Here is a 17,975-nt window from a genome sequence, read left to right as displayed (position 1 = left end):
ACTGTCCCTGTGCTCACTAATACATCTCCCTGGGCCATGTGCCTAGAAAGTGGGCATAGGCCAGTCCACTGGAGTCCCTTCAAGTATACTTCCCTCCTGAGTGTGAGTCAATGAGCCATGTAGCCCAGCCCTTAGCTCTGTTTGTTTCTTTAGAGAGCTCACTTTGATGATTGGGAGGTAGCATGGTATGTTGGAAAGAGCACTGACTCTGGAGTCAGAGGCTCTAGGTTCAAATCCCTTCCTCTGACATTTACTGCCTGTGTGACCTTGAACCAATCATTTAAACTTCCATCAAACTCAGTTTCCTTCTTGGTAAAATGAGAGGTTTGGACTAGTAGGCCTCTGAGTTCCCTCCAGGCTCTAAGTCTATGATCCTATTATTCACCTCACCCCAAGCCTGGGAATGGGAGGTCTTTATCTGGGCATGGACCTTGGAGCTCTTAAATCCACCCAACCTCTACAATCTCCAGGCCTCCTACTCATCAGAACTCAACCAAGACAAATCTCAGAGAGTCACAGCACTCCTGAGACTGGCCACCCAGACACAACCTCTTTGGGACAGGGACCCTATCCCAGAGAAGGGCCCAGGCTCTAGCCCTTTTCTCTCTCCCCTTTCCCAGGTACCTGATTCTCCCTTCCTAAGTCTTATTTCTCCAGCTATTCTGGGGCATGGGTGGAAAATTGCCCTTAGCACAAATGGAAAAGAGGTTGAAGTGTTTCCCCATGCCCTTGGAGTCCTACCTTTCCCTCTGTGTTCTCCCTGGCTTCTCTACTCTCATCTTCCCTTTCTTGTGCCCTCCTATATCTTTCCCACCACCAGTGCTGGGGATCTAAGGACTGAAGCATTTAGTCTCCATTTCCTTCAGAGGTGCTGATATTCATGCTTTCCAATCAAGCCCTCTCACCCTCTACCATGACCTCAGTTCCTTTGGTTCATGACTATCAACCCTGGTCATGAACCAAATCTTTGAATGCACCATTGCTTCCTTGGATTAAGAGGGAAGCCAGAGACTTATCCTACACATATCCCCATTCTGTCCCGTGTCTGTACTCAAGACAACTCTTGGGCTCAATTAGGGTGTTTGCCAGTCCAGAACTAATGTTAGGAGAAACAGGAAGAGAGGGGATTCTGGGGCTGGGGGCCCTGGGAAATGGGGAAGACATTAGGGCACTCTTCAAATTTTGACCCATTTTATAGATCCTTGGAGGTTGGCACCCTTTCTAGCTGACAGAGAAGTCATGAGAATGGGTTTTCTGGAGTTAGGGATATCTCGCTAGGACTGGGAGCTCCTGAGATCAGGGGTCATGTCTCCCCTCTCAAGTTAGAAAAATATAAACAGTGGGCCCCCCTCCCCCAGTGATCAATGTTAGAATCATCCTTATTTAATATTTTTAAATAAATAGTCTGGAGTAGGAAATGCACAATGAAATCTATGCATTTGTAGGTGGTGCTAAGTTTTGTTTTGTTTTGAGAAACAAGGTGATACATTGGACAGCGTTCTGGACTGGGAGCCAGGGTCTTGGCTCTGCCTCTAACACAATGCATATATGACCTTGAGAAAAATATAACCCTTCTCTGGGTTTCAATTTATGCACTTGCAAAATGAGGGAGATAATACAATATAATAGGGAAACATTTATTAAGTACGTACTATGTGCCAGGCACTGTGCTAAGAAATAAGACTAGCTGTTCTCTAAGATTTCTTCCAGAAAACTGACAACTCTGTGACTCCATAACTCTCATACAACCTATAATGCATTTACACCAGAATACTGATCCTTAGAATAGATATAAGACTCTTACAATAGATACTAGAAATGGTCTCAAAGGAAGGGGAGAAAAGTCTGAGGGCCCAGAGGGAGGGCAGAGAAAAAGACTAATTTGTAAATACAAAGGCAGAGAGGAGAGATTTGGGCTTATAAAATTACAGAGGGGAGAGGCCCAAGGAAGACTTGGGGCCTGTTTGCCAAACCTCAAATATTACACTTAGGGTGAGTAGAGTGGAACATGAAAATGAATCCCAGGCTATCTCACTTTACTGATTAGGGAGTGAGCTGAAGAACCTTGTTCCTCAGAATTGCTACAGGCTGGAAACACAACCTATGGCAAATTCATAGCAGATTTGTAACCCCTCCTCCAGAGACATATCAGTAAGATTTGGGAAGACCCTATAACTTTTAAGTTTGACCCATATACTTTTAGTCTTTTGCGCAAGGTCAAAGCTGCAGGTCTTTCCATATTGTACAGAAAGGTTTCTTGAGGAAGGGTCACAAATTACAAAGGAAGCTGGGGATTGGGTGATGGGGGAGGGAGGGAATGTTCCTGACCCATGTGGTGATGATATAAAATACAACCAGGGCCTTTCCCAAATACACACACACACACACACACACACACACACACACACACTCAGTGCCTCATCCTAAATGTTCTGCCCAGAGAGCTCATAGCTCATAGGTCGTAGCTCAGGCTTTCATTCTTAGCAGTGAATTGGTGGCAGGGTGGGGTGGGCAAGTGGCTGCTATTGGGAAGGATGCATATCCTCTGGAAAGTCTGAGGACAGCCCAAGCAGGGTTTGTCTACTTTGGGCACTGCCTGTGGGCCCCGATCACACAATTTTTTTCTGTTCTGCCTGGCATTGCATCAGTCTCACAAGCCAATTCATCAGTACTTCATAGCCACTTAGGGAGGAGAAATGAGATGGAATTTCCTTTTCTCCCTAGATAATTTCATGCAGCTATCACCCTCCTGATTGTCTAGGTTCTTAACGACTAGCATATAGATTCTACCGTATGTGTGTGTGCATGTATATATGTATATGTATATGTATATATATATATATATATTCCTCCTATCTGTGTGTATATATGAAACAGTCATACACTCTTCTCAAGACAGTCATACACTCTTCTTAAGACCTAGTTCTCCATATATTGTCTGAAAATTTAGACCAATCCAATCCAACAGCCATCTCCTACAGTGAAGCCCAATATTCAATTGTGCTCACTGGAGGAAAGGCAGAGCTGTCAGCCCCTCATACATCTTGGAATGCAGATGGTAGACCATGGATCAGGATATATAGTGACACAATTTTGGACAAGGATGGGTTGGAAATGGGGACACACAAGGACACAGACTGAGTGACATATGGGTAGGGGGAGGGGAGCGGGATCCAAATGCCAACACACTTTTCTTTCCCCAAGGTATGAGCTATTTCGTAATGCCTAGCTCCTTGGACAGGAGCTGTCCCGCCAGCACCAGTCTCCCCCACTCTTGGTCCCCGCCCCTCCCTGCCCTAACTCTCCCAGGGGAAATATGGTGTTTGCAAGCTCCATGGCTACGTGGCCCTCATGCAGACCGTGGAGAGGCGGTGATGTTGGATTTGCTTTAGTGCTCGTCATTTTCAGCTGTTTATAATCTTCTTCTGTGTCTGCATATTTTCTCTGTGCACATTATCCATCAGAGTAAAAAAAGGAACTATGAAAACCTCGACCAACTTTCCTATGACAACAAGCGAGGACCCAAGGTATCTTTGCATGGACGTGCACGCCGCCCACCGACCTAGGTAGTCACTGAGGTGCCTGTGAGAGTCACAGACACCAGCCCTCAGGCGTTCGCCTTCGCCTTTGAGCGAGAGGGCTTTAACCAAACAAGGAATAACTCTAAAGTCGAGGCAGGCTGGTGCTGGCAACATGGGCGCACGTGGCGGTGCCGAGCTGGTAGTTTTGTTTGAAGAGACAGAGAGAAAGACAGAGAGAGAGAAAGAAAGAGAGAGAGAAGCACAGTCAGCTGGAGGAGGAGGACGAGCTCTCTCTGGGAAATGCATGTGAACCGTTGGGACCCGCCAGGGTTTCCTTTTTGAAACCCGGGAGGGAGCCGCCCCTACCTGGTCACCTGGGGACGGGGCTACTCCTGCTGGCCACTGCCTAAATCGGGGCCTTTGCGGATTTCCCGCGGTTCTGGAAAAGACGCCCCCGTCTGAGTTCCCGGTTGCATTCCGAAAGCCTTTTTTCTGTTACCTGTCCGCTGCACGCCTCTTTCTGAGTCTCGGTCCACTTCAGTTTGCATGCACAGTGCAAAAAGGAGAGAAAGAGAGAGCGCGAGAGAGAGAGAGCGCGAGAGAGTTTGAGATTGATTGAGAGAGGGAGAGCGAAAACGAGAGCGAGAAAGAGAGAGAGAGCAAGAACAAGGGAGCCAAGGAAAGAGAGAAGGAACGGAGAAGGAGTGAGTGGAAAAGGAGAGGAAATAAAGGAAGAAACGGCAACAGCCTTAGTTTACCTGAATTGCCGTTTGGGGTTACTGGTGGCTGCGGCCCCATTGCGCCAGAGAGGCGCCCGTATCGGACCCAGCAGCCCCCTAACACTCCGGTTCATAACCACAGGCAGAGAAGGTGCTGCAGTTTGAACCTGGGACAAAGAATGTGACAGCATTATTGAAGGAAGCCCAAGAGCTGGAGGCCCGAGTGATCATCCTCTCAGCCAGGTAAGTCAGAAGTCAAGGATACTTTGTCACCTGCACCTAAACCCCATCTTGAGGCCTCAGGGTTTTATCCCTGTTCTGACCTAACTCCCCATAACATAGAGCTTTTCATCTCTACCTCATCCCCTCTGTAGCCCTTATTCCACCCTACCCAAATTACATATGCCCTCCCATGAGAGCAAGCACACACACAAACACACACACATGCACACAAACACACACACTTCTTCATGCTACAGAGTTACTAGAGAAAGTAATAGAATATTTCAAGTTCCACAAGGCCTTTCACATTTACAAACTAAGGCAACACAGACTTATAAGACTGAATTGGAATTGGAAACAAAATAATATTTATAGAGTTCCTTGAGACTTAAAAAAAAAAAGTACTTTTCACTTAACTGTCCTGTGGTGGAAGAAGTACAAGTATTAACCTTATTTCACACGAGAGGAAACTAAGGCTCACAAAGGTTAAGTGATGAATCCAAGGTCACATAAATAGAGAGTATCTTTCAGCCACTGTTCAAATCTAAATGTCTTAAGTCTAAGTTCAACATTCTTTCTTTCTTAAAAAGATAAATAAATGTTTTATTTTAAAAAACTTAATGTTTTATATCAATGCAGTCCAACTAAACATGCTTAATAATTGTATTTAAATTATTTCATTTTAAGACTTAAAGCATCATTACCCACCTTTGGGTCATTCCCTCTTCTTTTTCTTTTTCTTTTTTTTGCTTTTATTTAGTATTTTATTTTCCCCCAGTTACATGGAAAAACATTTTCTGATATTCATTTTTAAAACTTTGAGTTTTAAATTTTCTCCCTTCCTCCCTCCCCACCTCCCCTCACTGAGAAGGCAAGCAATTCGATATAGGTTATATATGTGTAGTCATGCAAAACATATCCATAACAGTTATGTTGTAAAAGAAAGTGTTGACAAGGAAAAAAACTCAAGAAAAATTAAGCAAAAAAAAGTATGCTTCAATCTGTATGCAGACACCATCAGTTCTTTCTCTGGGGATGGATAGCATTTTTCATCATAAGTTCTTCAGAGTTGTCTTGGATTGTTGTATTGCTGAGAATAGCCAAGTCATTCATAGCTGATCATCTTACAATATTGCTATTATTTTGTACACAGTACCTTTCACTTTGCATCAGCCCATGTAAGTCTTTCCAAGTTTTTCTGAGAGCATCGTATTCACCATTTCTTATAGTACAATAATATGCCATCATAATCACATATCACAATTTATTCAGCCATTCCCCAATTGATGAGCATTCCCTCAACTTCTAATTCTTTACCCCTAGAAAAGAGTTGCTATAAATATTTTTGTACATGTAAGTCCTTCTTTTTTTTTTTTATCTCTTTTGGTATACAGATGTGTAGTGGTATTGCTAGGTCAAAGGGTATGTATAGTTTTATAGCCCTTTGGGCAAAGTTCCAAATTGCTCTACAGAATGATTGAATTGAATCAGTTCACAACTGCACCAACAGTGCATTAAAGTCTCATTTTTCCCATACTGCCTCCAACATTTGTCATTTTTCTTTTCTGTCCTGTTAGTCAATCTAATAAGCATGAGGTAGTATCACAGAATTGTTTTGATTTGCATTTCTCCTATCAACAGTGAGTTAGAGTATTTTTTTTAATATGGCTATAGATAGCTTTGATTACTTCATTGAAAACTGATCATATCTTTTGATCATTTATCAATTGGGAAATAGCTCTTAATTTTTATAAATTTGACTCAGTTCTTTATATGTTTGAGAATCATTCCCTCTTCTAAGTCCCCACCAAGGTTCATTCTTATCCATTTTTCCTCCTATATGGTCCTAGCTAGTACATCAAGTCCACAGCTGTTTTAGAGATAGACAAAAAAAAAATCTTATCAAAGGAGAAATGTAGATAGTGGGGTACTCTGGAGAATGGTTTATTTTGCATTTCCTACAAATTAGTTAAAAGAGGGAGTTACAGGGATATTTCATAGACTCCCAGACAGTCAGAACTGGAAGAGCCTTAAAGAGCAATGCCAGAATTTGGCAGATGAGGAAACTCCCTTCAAAAAAGGGAAATAGCCCATTCAAGACCACATAGTCAGGTGATAGAAGACCAGAACTAGGATTTCTTAATTTGATTCCCCATCCAATATTCTTGCCTCTACACCATGCTGTCCATTTTTGCCAATGACTTTAGTAGTGTCATGTCATCCCAAGATGATATTGCATACTAAGATCAATTGCAGGAATCTCTGTGATGGGATTGCCCAGGTGTAAAGGGGCTTAAGTGTCCAAAGCTGGCTGGTCCTTGTTCTGTTCTTCTTGGTCTCCCACAACCTCTGTACTAGTTCTAACAATCCATCTCTCCCCTAGACTCTGGAATGTATCTGGCCACCATTATGCTTTTTGAGGTTGGATGAGATGTCAGAAAAGTAAACCATGAATTTCAATGTGGGCTGAAGTCATACTTTGTGATACACAAGGAACATATCACCCAACCACATTTGTAGACTGGCAGGCCCTGAGCTCTGGGGAAAGAGATGGAGCAAGGATGCAAGGTCATCATTGTAGATCATTCCATGAAGATGTAGATCTTGTGTGTGACTGTGGCTATGGTGACCTTCCACAATATTAGACAGCATTAAGAGGTAAGCTGGAAATTAAAACAGAAAACTCTTGTCCTTGTCTACTAAAAAACATTCATCTATCCTAGCAGAGCTGTGGATAGGTCTGGCCACTGCCCTTCTGGACAGATACACTAGGAAAGGTCTGAGAAAGATGACAATTATGATCCAAGAAAAGAAACTTGGGTGAAGGGGAGGGGGTAAAGATCACAACAGGAAAATAACTTGAGTTGGGGTATTAGAAAGGGAAAATAAGTAAGGACTTGTGGAGAAGATGAGGACACTTTAGCTTATAGGGATGGAGGCTAAAAAAATATGGGAAAGGATGACATAGATAATCACCAAATGCCAGACACTAGGAAAAGAAGATGGAAAGAGGTTTTTTGGGGAAAGTTTTACATTCCACTTTGAAAAGTAAATTAATGTGTGCTGGTAAATGTTTAACAATCTGCTCTGAGTGGATAGGTGTATGCAGAACACATTTTTAGGTTCAACTGGCATTATTAACATTTTTCTCCATCACTTTCTTAAGTCTAGACAATCAACAAAACAATAAATCAAGTCTTGATTTATAGCAGTTGCTGATTTCGGAGGTGTAAAAGCTCACGTGGAATTAGCACACCCCTGGAAATAAACTTAGTAACTCATTGCCCCAAGATCATAGAACTCAAGAATTTAGAGCTGAAAGTGCTCTTAGTCCATCGCCTTCACAGAAACAGCCTTATTGTAATGAAAAGAACTATAGCTTAGGTGTCAGAGGAGTAACTTTGCTAGTTACTGACTCTGTGAGCTTGAACAAGACACTTCGTATCCCTGGGACTCAATTTCTGGATCTGTAAAACAAGAGATTGGACCAGATGATCCCTAGGGCCCCTTCCAGCTCTACATGCCATGATATTAATGCAAATGAGGAAAGTGAAGTTCAGAGAAGATAAACTGATTTGCCTTAATACAGGCTGGTAATACAAATAGATTCAGAAAAGATTTCAAAGCATTCAAAAAGGACAAATTTCCTAATGAGATAAATCTGGATTTTTCCTGAAGTCTTCTATACAAGAATCCCATTAGGACTGATTTTTTTTTTTTTTTAAAGAATGCTCAAATGATGATCCAAACACCACTATGAAAAGGGAAGCCAGGCACATTAATATGGCTGTTTGCCCTTGATGTTGTCACTTCCTCACACTTCCTTAGATCTGTCCTTGGATTCTATCACAATGCAACCCCCACTCTGTTCTCCCAAAACTGCTGTGTTTGAATATTTGAGAAAAAAAAAGAGGAAAACATTTCAGTTTTAGCTTTTATCAAAGGCCTGCCTGATGCTAGGTATCAAGGAAGATCTAGTGACCTAATAAGATACAACAGCCCCTGTCTACTTTCAAGGATCTCACAGGGTAGGTAGTAAGGAAGCTATGACCTATGGCAGAACTGGGATAAGGCAAGGTCTGAACATTGAAGCCTCATGCCATGGAAGGTCACAATCCATTGGGTGTCACTGTCCACTGGAGGCTATTGTCTCATATTGTAGCACATGCAACCTGACTTTATCATAAAATCAATTCCCACATGCTAGGGAGAGAGGGATTTCCTGGCTTTAAAACTATGTCCATAAAATATTAAAAAAGCGTTTTTATGTAGCAATTTAAGGATTTTCATAATAATCTAGGAACTGAACACAATGGCCAAATAAAGTTGAAATTTTAGTTTAAAAAAGTCTACAATGCCATAAAGAAGTTATAGAAAGTTATAAAAAGTCATATTAAAAAGTGTCCAAGATTGTATGCTAAGCAGCTGCCTGTTTTACCTGTTTCTAATACCAAGTCTGTACCTTGGACAAGTCACTTCCTTTCTCTGGGTCCTAGTTTCCTCTTCTGCCAAATAAGGGGGTGGGACTAAGTGATTACCAAAAGAAAATAGAGGACAACCAGCCCTCTCTCCTGGAGCACCCTAGTCCTCTGTTAGTCAGAACCCTGAGATTCAGAGATCTGCTTTCCATCCTGATAACAATAATGGTAAATGTGTTCTAGTGGAAATAGCAGACTTGGAGTCTGAGGACATAGTTTCAGATCCTTGCTTTGTTACTAATTTCCTAGCAACTTGTACTGAGTATAATCAACATCTAGGGAGGGAATGACACTCCTGACTGCCCCAACCTGCCTTCTGGCTGGTTTGGACAAGTCGCTACTCCAATTCTTTGTGCCTCAGTCTCTTTATCTATCAAATGAGAGAGTTGGATTAGCTGATATCTAAATCCCCTCTTAGCTCTGAATTCAATGACCCTGTCAATATCTAGTATCTATAAGGCTTCAAGGTTTCACCAAAAGCTCCTCTAGCTTCCTTCGAATGTCTCTTCCGTCTCACTATGAGTGGCAAGATCCTGGATGGCCAGGAGGCACATGAGGGTGGGCACAAGGGTCTACAGATTTATAGGTTTTTATGCCATTACTTCTATATCGCCCTTCCAGACATACATCAGTTTTTAGTTTGAAAAGGTGCTGGGAAAGATCCCCTAGCAGTGCTCTCACCTCTTCCCTATGTCTTTTTCCCACCAGACCATGAAAAGCTCCAGGGCCCTACAAGTACACCCTACCCTAGCCTGGACATATTTCTGCCCCACTACACACACCACCCTTCCCTGCTCATACCCCCACACCTAGTATACCCCTAATTGGCCCTAGGCATACCCCCAGCCCAGTCCTTCAATGCCTTCCTGGAATCTGTGACATTGCTAATATATTCTACCCCGGCCTATGATGTGAGTCTATCCTGTCTGCCCAGCAGGTACCCAGGGCAGGGACTGTGTTTGATGTTTCTTTTGACTTTTGTTCTGTCAAACACATGCATTTGCACACACACACACACACACACACACACACACACACACAGAGTCTACCGTGGTGCTAGCCATTTGATAGGTATTCAGTGATGGCTCTTGACTGAAAAAGTCTGGCAGAGCGGTCATCAAGGGTACTACAATTCCATGTTACTAACTCTGTTTCTGTACTTCCTGTATTCTCTAAAGCTTAATGGTCTGACTGTCCAAGAAAATTTTTTTGCCTTAAATGAGAGCAATGGAATGAGACCTCTTGTCAAGAGAATCTGTTGCCCCTGTGCCACATTTGAGCATGCTTCCATGTGATGAAAACCCTCATTGAGACAGAAATCTTTCTTAAAAAGACAATTGGACTGCAGAACAGAAGGCACGAGAGATAGATTTGTCGATTGTGTTTTCCTTGGGCTTTAGCTAGGACACTTAGGGAAGGTCCTAAGAGCCTTACTCTTGGTCCTAAGGACTGGACTTTTGTCTGAGGTGAGACAAGTGGAGGGACAGTGTGTGAGTGTGTTGAGGGGTGGGGGTGATGAATGGGGTGGGGATAGGGAATCGTGAGTAGGAAACATGTCAAAGAAAGCTCATGGAGGGTCCCTGATAGGGAGACAATAAAGGCAATTAGTGTAAGACTAAATGTTCTGTATGATATATGTATGTGTATGCACGTATATACATACATACATACATACAGATTTAAAGTTTACGAAGCACTTTCCTCCCAAAATTTTTGTGAGATAGACAGTACAAGTATTATAAATCCTGTTTTACAGATGAGAAAGCTTAATCTCATAGAAACTGAATGATTTGTCCATGGTCATATAACAAATAAATGTCAGAACTTAGAAATGAATCCAGGTTTTCAATTCTATGTCTAGCTTTCTTTCCACTATATCATTATTCTTTTATCTCTAAAGGGACCCTTTTAATCCAGATCCAGGACATAGGAGTGTTGTAAGGATAAAAAAAAAGTCTGTGAAAGTTATTTTAAAATATGAAATGCCACCCTTGTATCCAGCTTCACAACTACATTGTTGTCAAAGTAATTTAGGCAAGAGGAATGGAGGCAGGACTTGGGAAAAGGGCCTGAAGGGGAGGGGGGACCCTGGCCCTTGTCACCCCCCATCTGTCCTGCAGCGAGGATGATGCTGCCACTGTGTATCGGGCTGCCGCAATGCTGAACATGACAGGCTCTGGGTACGTGTGGCTCGTCGGCGAGCGGGAGATCTCAGGGAACGCCCTACGCTACGCCCCAGATGGTACGTACCAGGGAATATTCCCAGGAGGATCTGTCTGTGGGGGCTTCATCAGTGATTACTATTGGAATGGGCAGCAGAAACATTGGGATGGTCTTAGCCATGGGTACAAGCACCCAGCTCTGCTCAGGGCTCTGAACTGTTACCAATTTGGGACCCATTCTGGGTCGGGGGTAAGGCCTGGATGGGTCTCTGAGTGAAAACCAGTTTTAAACCTGCTCGGGTATGGGTAAGCTATTTCTGCTGTCTATCAGTCACATTTCTGACATGAACCTTCCCAGGCATCATTGGGCTCCAGCTGATTAATGGAAAGAATGAATCTGCACACATCAGTGATGCTGTGGGTGTGGTAGCCCAAGCTGTGCATGAGCTTTTCGAAAAAGAGAACATCACAGATCCCCCCCGTGGCTGTGTTGGCAATACTAACATCTGGAAGACTGGGCCCCTCTTCAAAAGGTGAGTGGAAGAGTAAAGACAGGGAGAGGGTGGCATACACCATATTGACCACTACTCCGGAGAGACCTCTTAATTAGGGCCCCTCCCACCTTCTCATCCAAACCCTAATAACAGCCCTTTCTTCACCTTTCCGAAGCACTTTACAGTTTGCCGTGTAAATTGCTTTCTTACACAACCCTTCAAGGTATGCAGCACAAGAATTATTAACCCCCTATTTTATAGTTGAGGCTCCTAGAAATTAAGTGGTATGCCCGTGGTCACATGGTCAGTGTCAGAGCCAGGGATCAAACCTAGATCTTCTGACTCTAAATACAGAACTCTTTGCCCCATGCCACTCTGACCATCACCATTGTTGTCTCCATCATCACCATCATCTTTGTCAACATCTCCACCATGATCAACAGCATGTCATGGGATGGTAGAATTTAGACCAGTATTTCCATGGTCATCTTCAGAATCACTATCATATATAAGGCTATCATCACTACCATCCTCAACTTGCTTGCTCTCTTGGTACAGGTTTTTGTTGTTCGGTCATTTCAGTCATGTTCAATTCTTTATGACCTCATTTGAGGTTTTCTAGGCAAAAATATTGGAGTGGTTTGCCATTTCCTTCTCCAGCTCATTTTGTAGATGAGACAAACAGGGTTAAGTGACTTGCCCAGGGTCACATGCCAATAAGTGTCTGAGGCCAGATTTGAACTCAGGAAGATGAGTCTTCCTGACTCCAGGCCCCATGCTCTATCCACTGTACCACCTACCTGCCTTATTGATATAGCACTGACTTTGGAGCTAGAGGACCAGAGCTTAATTACTACTCCTATGACCAGCTTCATTTAATTCATCTGTAAAATGAAGGGATTAGGTCTCTTGCCATTCTCAATCTCTGATCATTATGATCACAGTCAACATACCACTATCACTATCACCATCATTTTCATGATCACTCTCCCACCATCACAGATCTAGTGCTGGATGAGACCATCTTATTCAACTCTCTTTTTTTTGTTTGTTTGTTTGTTTTGTTTTGTTTTGGCTAGGCAATGGGAGTTAAGTGACTTGCCCAGGGTCACACAGCTAGTAAGTGTTATGTGTCTGAGGCTGGATTTGAACTCAGGTACTCCTGAATCCAGGGCTGGTGCTCTATCCACTGCGCCACCTAGCTGCCCCCATCAACTCTTTTATTTTACATAGGAGGAAACTGAGACCCAGAGAGGTTAAGTAAGTTACCCAAGATCACACAGATAGCATCAGAGGTAGAATTTGAACCCAGGTTCTCTAAGTCCACAGAGCCAGAGGAGGAAACTGAGGTCTAGAGAAGTGAAAGTGATTTGCCCAATGCACCTAAGTAGTAAGTGGTAGAGGCAGGATTTGAACTCATGACTTCTGTCTCCATAGCCAATGAGCCCTCTATCTCTCTGTCTCCCTTCCTCCCTCTGTTTCTCCCCCTCTCTCTCTTTCTTCTCTCTTTTTCTCTTCCTTTCTCTCTCTCCTCTCTCTTTTTCTCTCTCTCCATTGTACCATAGTCTTCCTCATAACCATCACTTTCACCTTTATTATCACTAATTCCACGATCTTCATCATCACAGTCTTATCTCAAGCAACATAATCTTTGCCATCGCTCCTTATGACTGCCAACATCACCACCACCAGGAAGCTTCCTTAAAACTTCCTTCAGCTGCCTGGAAACCACCAGGGTAGACCTCAAGAGAAGAAATGCATGGTGAACCCCAATCTACCTTCTTGTAAAGGCTGAAATCCTATGTAAGGATATTGGAGACTAGGTGTTACAGAGTTTGCTGAGGACATTCTGAAAACATGAGGACTATTTTGGGAAGATGAAAAGAGATTAGAATTAATGTTCATAAAATGATCAAGGTGGACAGAGTAGTCACAACCCTGTACACTAGATCCTAGAATCTGCAACTATGGGATTCCTGAAAGAGATTTCCAGCATAGGCTGGGAACAGGTTCCAGAGTAGGCTCTTGCTGAATTCCTAGATGGCAGGTCTACAGAGAACTATAAAGGAAGCCTGGGCATTTGGAGGCATTCCTGACCTGTGTATTGACATCACACCACACAAGGATTGCCATAGCCTCTTCCCAAACCAGCCCGCATTGCTGGAGTTGATCTTCATTCAAATCCTGGTTTTGCCACTTACCAACCATGTGACTTTGGGCAAATCACTTAACTTCTCTGGGCCTCAGTTTCCTTAGTTACCCAATGAGGTGATCAGGTTAAATGACCCAAGATCCTTTCCAGATCTAAATCTATGATACTCATCAGAAACAGAATCCTAGACCAGAGAGGTCAGGGGGTCACCTCCAGGTATATAATTGATGAGCAAATGTTTTTATGTAAGGCTGGGCAGAACAAGCTCCCCTCCCAAGGGTAGAAGAATTAGAAATGGAGATGTAGAGACAAATACACACGCAAAAATATACAGGTGCAGCTATCCCTTCCACATTGAGACTTTCCCCATTTACAGTTTTGATATATTGCAAGTCAGCATAAGAAATTAAATAGGAATTTTGGGGGAGTTTTGTGGAAGCCACAGACATGTGAAAGCCAGTAGATGATACAGAAAAAGTTTAGAAATTCAGAAATGTATAAAATACATGTATAGTATTGTATAATATCAACCCAAATTTTACAATGAGGTACTGTAAAGGGGAAGCTAGGTGGTGCAGTAGTTAGAGCACCAGCACTGAAGTCAGGAGGGCCTGAGTTCAAATGCTGCCTCAGACACTAGAAGTGTGACCCTGGGCAGGTCACTTAACCCAAATTGCCTCCCCCACCTCAAAGAAAATAAATAAGATACTGTAAACACCCCATAAAAGAAAAAAGATAAAATTCAGACTTCTTCTCTGGTGCAAAGAGAGGGCCAAAAAATTTTACGTGAATTTTCCAAATCATGGGGGCGCTGTGCCCCTAATCCCTGCAATGTGGATGGCATAACTACATACTCATCAGGCACTCAGGTTTTATGACGTTTATTCAGAGCTAGTTTAACCTAGAATGATGGATGGGAAAAAGGTGTGGCTTTAGGATTATGACTGGTGAGTTTCTTCTCTCAGTGTGCTCCAGCTGTATGAAGACAGAGGTGGAAGCCAAAGCATTCAGTGCCAGGACAAGGACAGGGAGGAAATCCCCCCAAACTATCACTTGATCTCCCCCATTCTTCCCTGTTTCTCAGAGTGCTGATGTCCTCTAAGTACTCAGAAGGTGTGACTGGCCGGGTGGAATTCAATGAGGATGGGGACAGGAAGTTCGCCAATTACAGCATCATGAATCTGCAGAACCGAAAGCTGGTGCAAGTAGGGATTTTTAATGGGAGCCACGTAAGTGGGGCTGAGAATAGGGTTGGGAGACTTCACCTGGGGGTCCTGGGATTATGACCCAGACCTCTCTGGGCTTCTCCATCATGCAACCCTCCCACCTTTTCAGGTCCTACCCAATGACCGGAAGATCATTTGGCCAGGGGGAGAGACTGAGAAGCCTGAAGGATACGAAATGTCAACCAGACTAAAGGTGAGGCCGACATAGAAAAGTTATAATGTACCATAGGCAAGAGAATTGATCCTACCTCCTTGGCATTGTCTCTCCTCAGTCAATGAGGCCTGACCAACCAGGTAGATCATTCAGGAGAGAGGATGAGAAAACACAGAGAGCTGAGGAGACAGGGATGCTGGGAGAGACAGTGGAATAGGGCCAAGTGGAGAAACAGGGAGATAGATGGAGAGGCAGACAGATGGGGAGGGAGAGATGGAGAGATCGCAACAGAAACAGAGAAAGGCAGAAAGGCAGGATTGGTCTGTGTCAGGGAAGGGAGGAGAGGTTCTCTAGGGAACCCAAGAATGAATAAACTGTTTTCTCTCCCTTCCCCTACCTCCAGATTGTCACCATCCACCAGGAGCCCTTTGTGTATGTGAAACCAGCTCAAGATGGTGAAACCTGTAATGAAGATCTCACAATCAATGGGGAGAAAATAAAGAAGGTCACCTGCACAGGCCCAAATGACACCCATCCGGGCGCCAGTGAGTCTAGGCTAGGGAGTGGGGGTCAGAAATGGAGGCATTTGCTCTTGGTGGCTAGCAGGAACACTTTGATAGTACTCTGGGCTGGGGTGCATATGGTCATAACCATCTTGTCTTTGGGTCCCCTTATCCCCCCAGACCGCCACACTATACTCCAGTGCTGCTATGGTTTCTGCATTGACCTGCTCATCGACCTAGCCAAAACAATGAACTTCACCTATGAGGTCCATCTGGTGGCTGATGGCAAGTTTGGCACCCAGGAGCGGGTAGGTGGGCAAAAGGATTAAGAGAGTGAGATAGGTAGGCCAGGCTTTGGTGTTTGGGGAGTTGGAGGTGGCTAGGAGAATCAAGAAATAGAATAGGTGAAGTGGGGCTCCGGACTGAGGGCCTATGAAGGCAGGAGAATTGGGGTATAGGCCCAGAAAGAAGAATGGGGCACCACATTGCAGGGGTTAGGGGTACGGCACCCCCACAATCTATAAAATCTGCATAAATTTTTTTGGCTTTCTCTGTACCAGAGAAGAAGTCTGAATTTTTTCTTCTTCTTTTATAGAGTGTTTATAGTACCTTATTTATTTATTTATTTGTTTGTTTGTTTGTTTGTTTATTTGTTTATTTATTATTTTGGGGGAGGAAATCCAGTTAAGTGACTTGCCCAGGGGGAATCTTGAGGGACCTGGGGGCTAAATATGAAAAACAGCAGAATGGGGACCAACTGGGATCTGAGGCTGAAGGACTAACCCAGTATAAAGAATGGAAGGGCCAGGAATCAGTGTGGGGATCAGATCCAGGACTCCAAGGTCCATGTCCCTTCCTCCAGGTGAACAACAGCAACAAGAAGGAGTGGAATGGGATGATGGGGGAGCTATTGAGTGGACAGGCAGACATGATCGTGGCTCCACTGACCATCAACAATGAGCGAGCCCAGTACATTGAGTTCTCCAAGCCCTTCAAGTACCAGGGGCTGACCATCCTGGTGAAGAAGGTCAGCTGGAGACTGGGGAAGGGGTCTGGGAAACTGGCATCCCTGGGAAGGGCCAGGGCACCCCCAGCAGCTGGGGAGGTGTAGGAAGTAAAGGGGGGGAATCCTGGTAGGGGGAGGGGCCTGTTCTGGAGGGCAGAGATGTTCCCTCACGCTCTCTCTTTCCCTCCTCTGCCTCCCTTCCAGGAAATCCCTCGGAGCACCCTGGACTCGTTCATGCAGCCCTTCCAGAGCACACTGTGGCTCCTGGTCGGACTCTCTGTCCACGTGGTGGCTGTCATGCTCTACCTGCTGGATCGGTTTAGGTGAGAGTGAGACATCCCCGACCTCTGGCCCTCACCTCACTCATCCTCTCAGTACTTCCTTTTCCCCCAGGATCTGAGAGGGGCAGTGCTAGGGGAAGGAGAGATAAGGGACATGGGAGGGATTATGGTCCAGGAAGGAAGAAGAGAATTGGGGGGGGGCTGGCCCCGAAAGCTGGTGCTGCCCTTTTCCTCCTGTCCCTCCTCAGCCCCTTTGGCCGGTTCAAAGTGAACAGTGAGGAAGAAGAAGAAGATGCACTGACCCTCTCCTCAGCTATGTGGTTCTCCTGGGGGGTCCTGCTCAACTCTGGGATTGGAGAAGGTAAGTGCCACTGGAGCACTCCTATCCACACTGTCCAGCTTCTCAGACCCACACATGGCCTCCCAACCTTCTCATCCAGTCTTCTAGCCTTAACATCCAGCCTTCTGGACCCCTATATCACCCTCTTGGAGGGTCCTCCTACCCCCACCCCACTCCCAGCCTTCTAAATCCTACATTCAACCTCTCAGATTCAGCAACCAAACCCAGGTGGCAAGTACTGCCATGTTTCTCCCTTTGCCCCTCAGGTGCCCCCCGAAGTTTCTCAGCCCGGATTCTGGGCATGGTTTGGGCTGGCTTTGCCATGATTATCGTTGCCTCCTACACTGCCAACCTGGCAGCCTTCCTGGTGCTGGACCGGCCAGAAGAGCGCATCACAGGCATCAATGACCCTCGAGTGAGGACCCAGGCCTAGCTGGGCAGGACTAAGGCGCTGTGATTCCTGGACCAGAGCCCCTGGAAGAGGGAAAACAGAGGGTCGGGGCCTATGGGTGGGGTCAGGGGATATCAGAGTAGAGATAGGGTCTGGGAGATAGCCAATGCTGGGATTTGCAGGCAGTCAGGTGGGTGGGAGCCACATGGACCAGTGGCCAGGAGATATGTGGGGGCAGTCAGTGTGGCTAACATTCTAAGGTGGGAGCAAGGGGCAGGCAGGGGGTTGTGGGAGAGAGGTCCAGAGGCAGCTTCTCTGACACTGCT

At 44.7% G+C, this 17,975-nt stretch overlaps 1 protein-coding gene across 5 annotated transcripts in view; it reads left to right on the top strand.

Moving 5' to 3' along the window:
• The window catches only part of GRIN1 (glutamate ionotropic receptor NMDA type subunit 1), a 39,281-nt gene that overhangs the window by 9,225 nt on the left and 12,081 nt on the right, over nt 1–17,975 (top strand). For 3 of the 5 annotated variants that reach the window (XM_027849402.1, XM_027849409.1, XM_027849394.1), the window contains exons 4-14: nt 4,383–4,483; nt 11,061–11,182; nt 11,461–11,635; nt 14,833–14,977; nt 15,084–15,167; nt 15,532–15,673; nt 15,812–15,939; nt 16,494–16,658; nt 16,842–16,960; nt 17,167–17,279; nt 17,525–17,673. In XM_027849402.1, coding sequence (XP_027705203.1) covers nt 4,383–4,483; nt 11,061–11,182; nt 11,461–11,635; nt 14,833–14,977; nt 15,084–15,167; nt 15,532–15,673; nt 15,812–15,939; nt 16,494–16,658; nt 16,842–16,960; nt 17,167–17,279; nt 17,525–17,673 — 1,443 coding nt within the window. Of the gene's footprint in view, nt 1–3,464; nt 3,528–4,382; nt 4,484–11,060; nt 11,183–11,460; nt 11,636–14,832; nt 14,978–15,083; nt 15,168–15,531; nt 15,674–15,811; nt 15,940–16,493; nt 16,659–16,841; nt 16,961–17,166; nt 17,280–17,524; nt 17,674–17,975 lie in introns of all 5 variants that reach the window. The other 2 variants (XM_027849385.1, XM_027849382.1) reach the window with 1 other exon arrangement.

The sequence above is a fragment of the Vombatus ursinus genome, unplaced genomic scaffold (genome assembly GCF_900497805.2).
Source record: "Vombatus ursinus unplaced genomic scaffold, bare-nosed wombat genome assembly UNPS02000580.1, whole genome shotgun sequence".
NCBI classification, from domain to species: domain Eukaryota; kingdom Metazoa; phylum Chordata; class Mammalia; order Diprotodontia; family Vombatidae; genus Vombatus; species Vombatus ursinus.
Note: the sequence above shows the minus strand (reverse complement) of the source record. Positions and strands in the feature narration are given on the sequence as shown.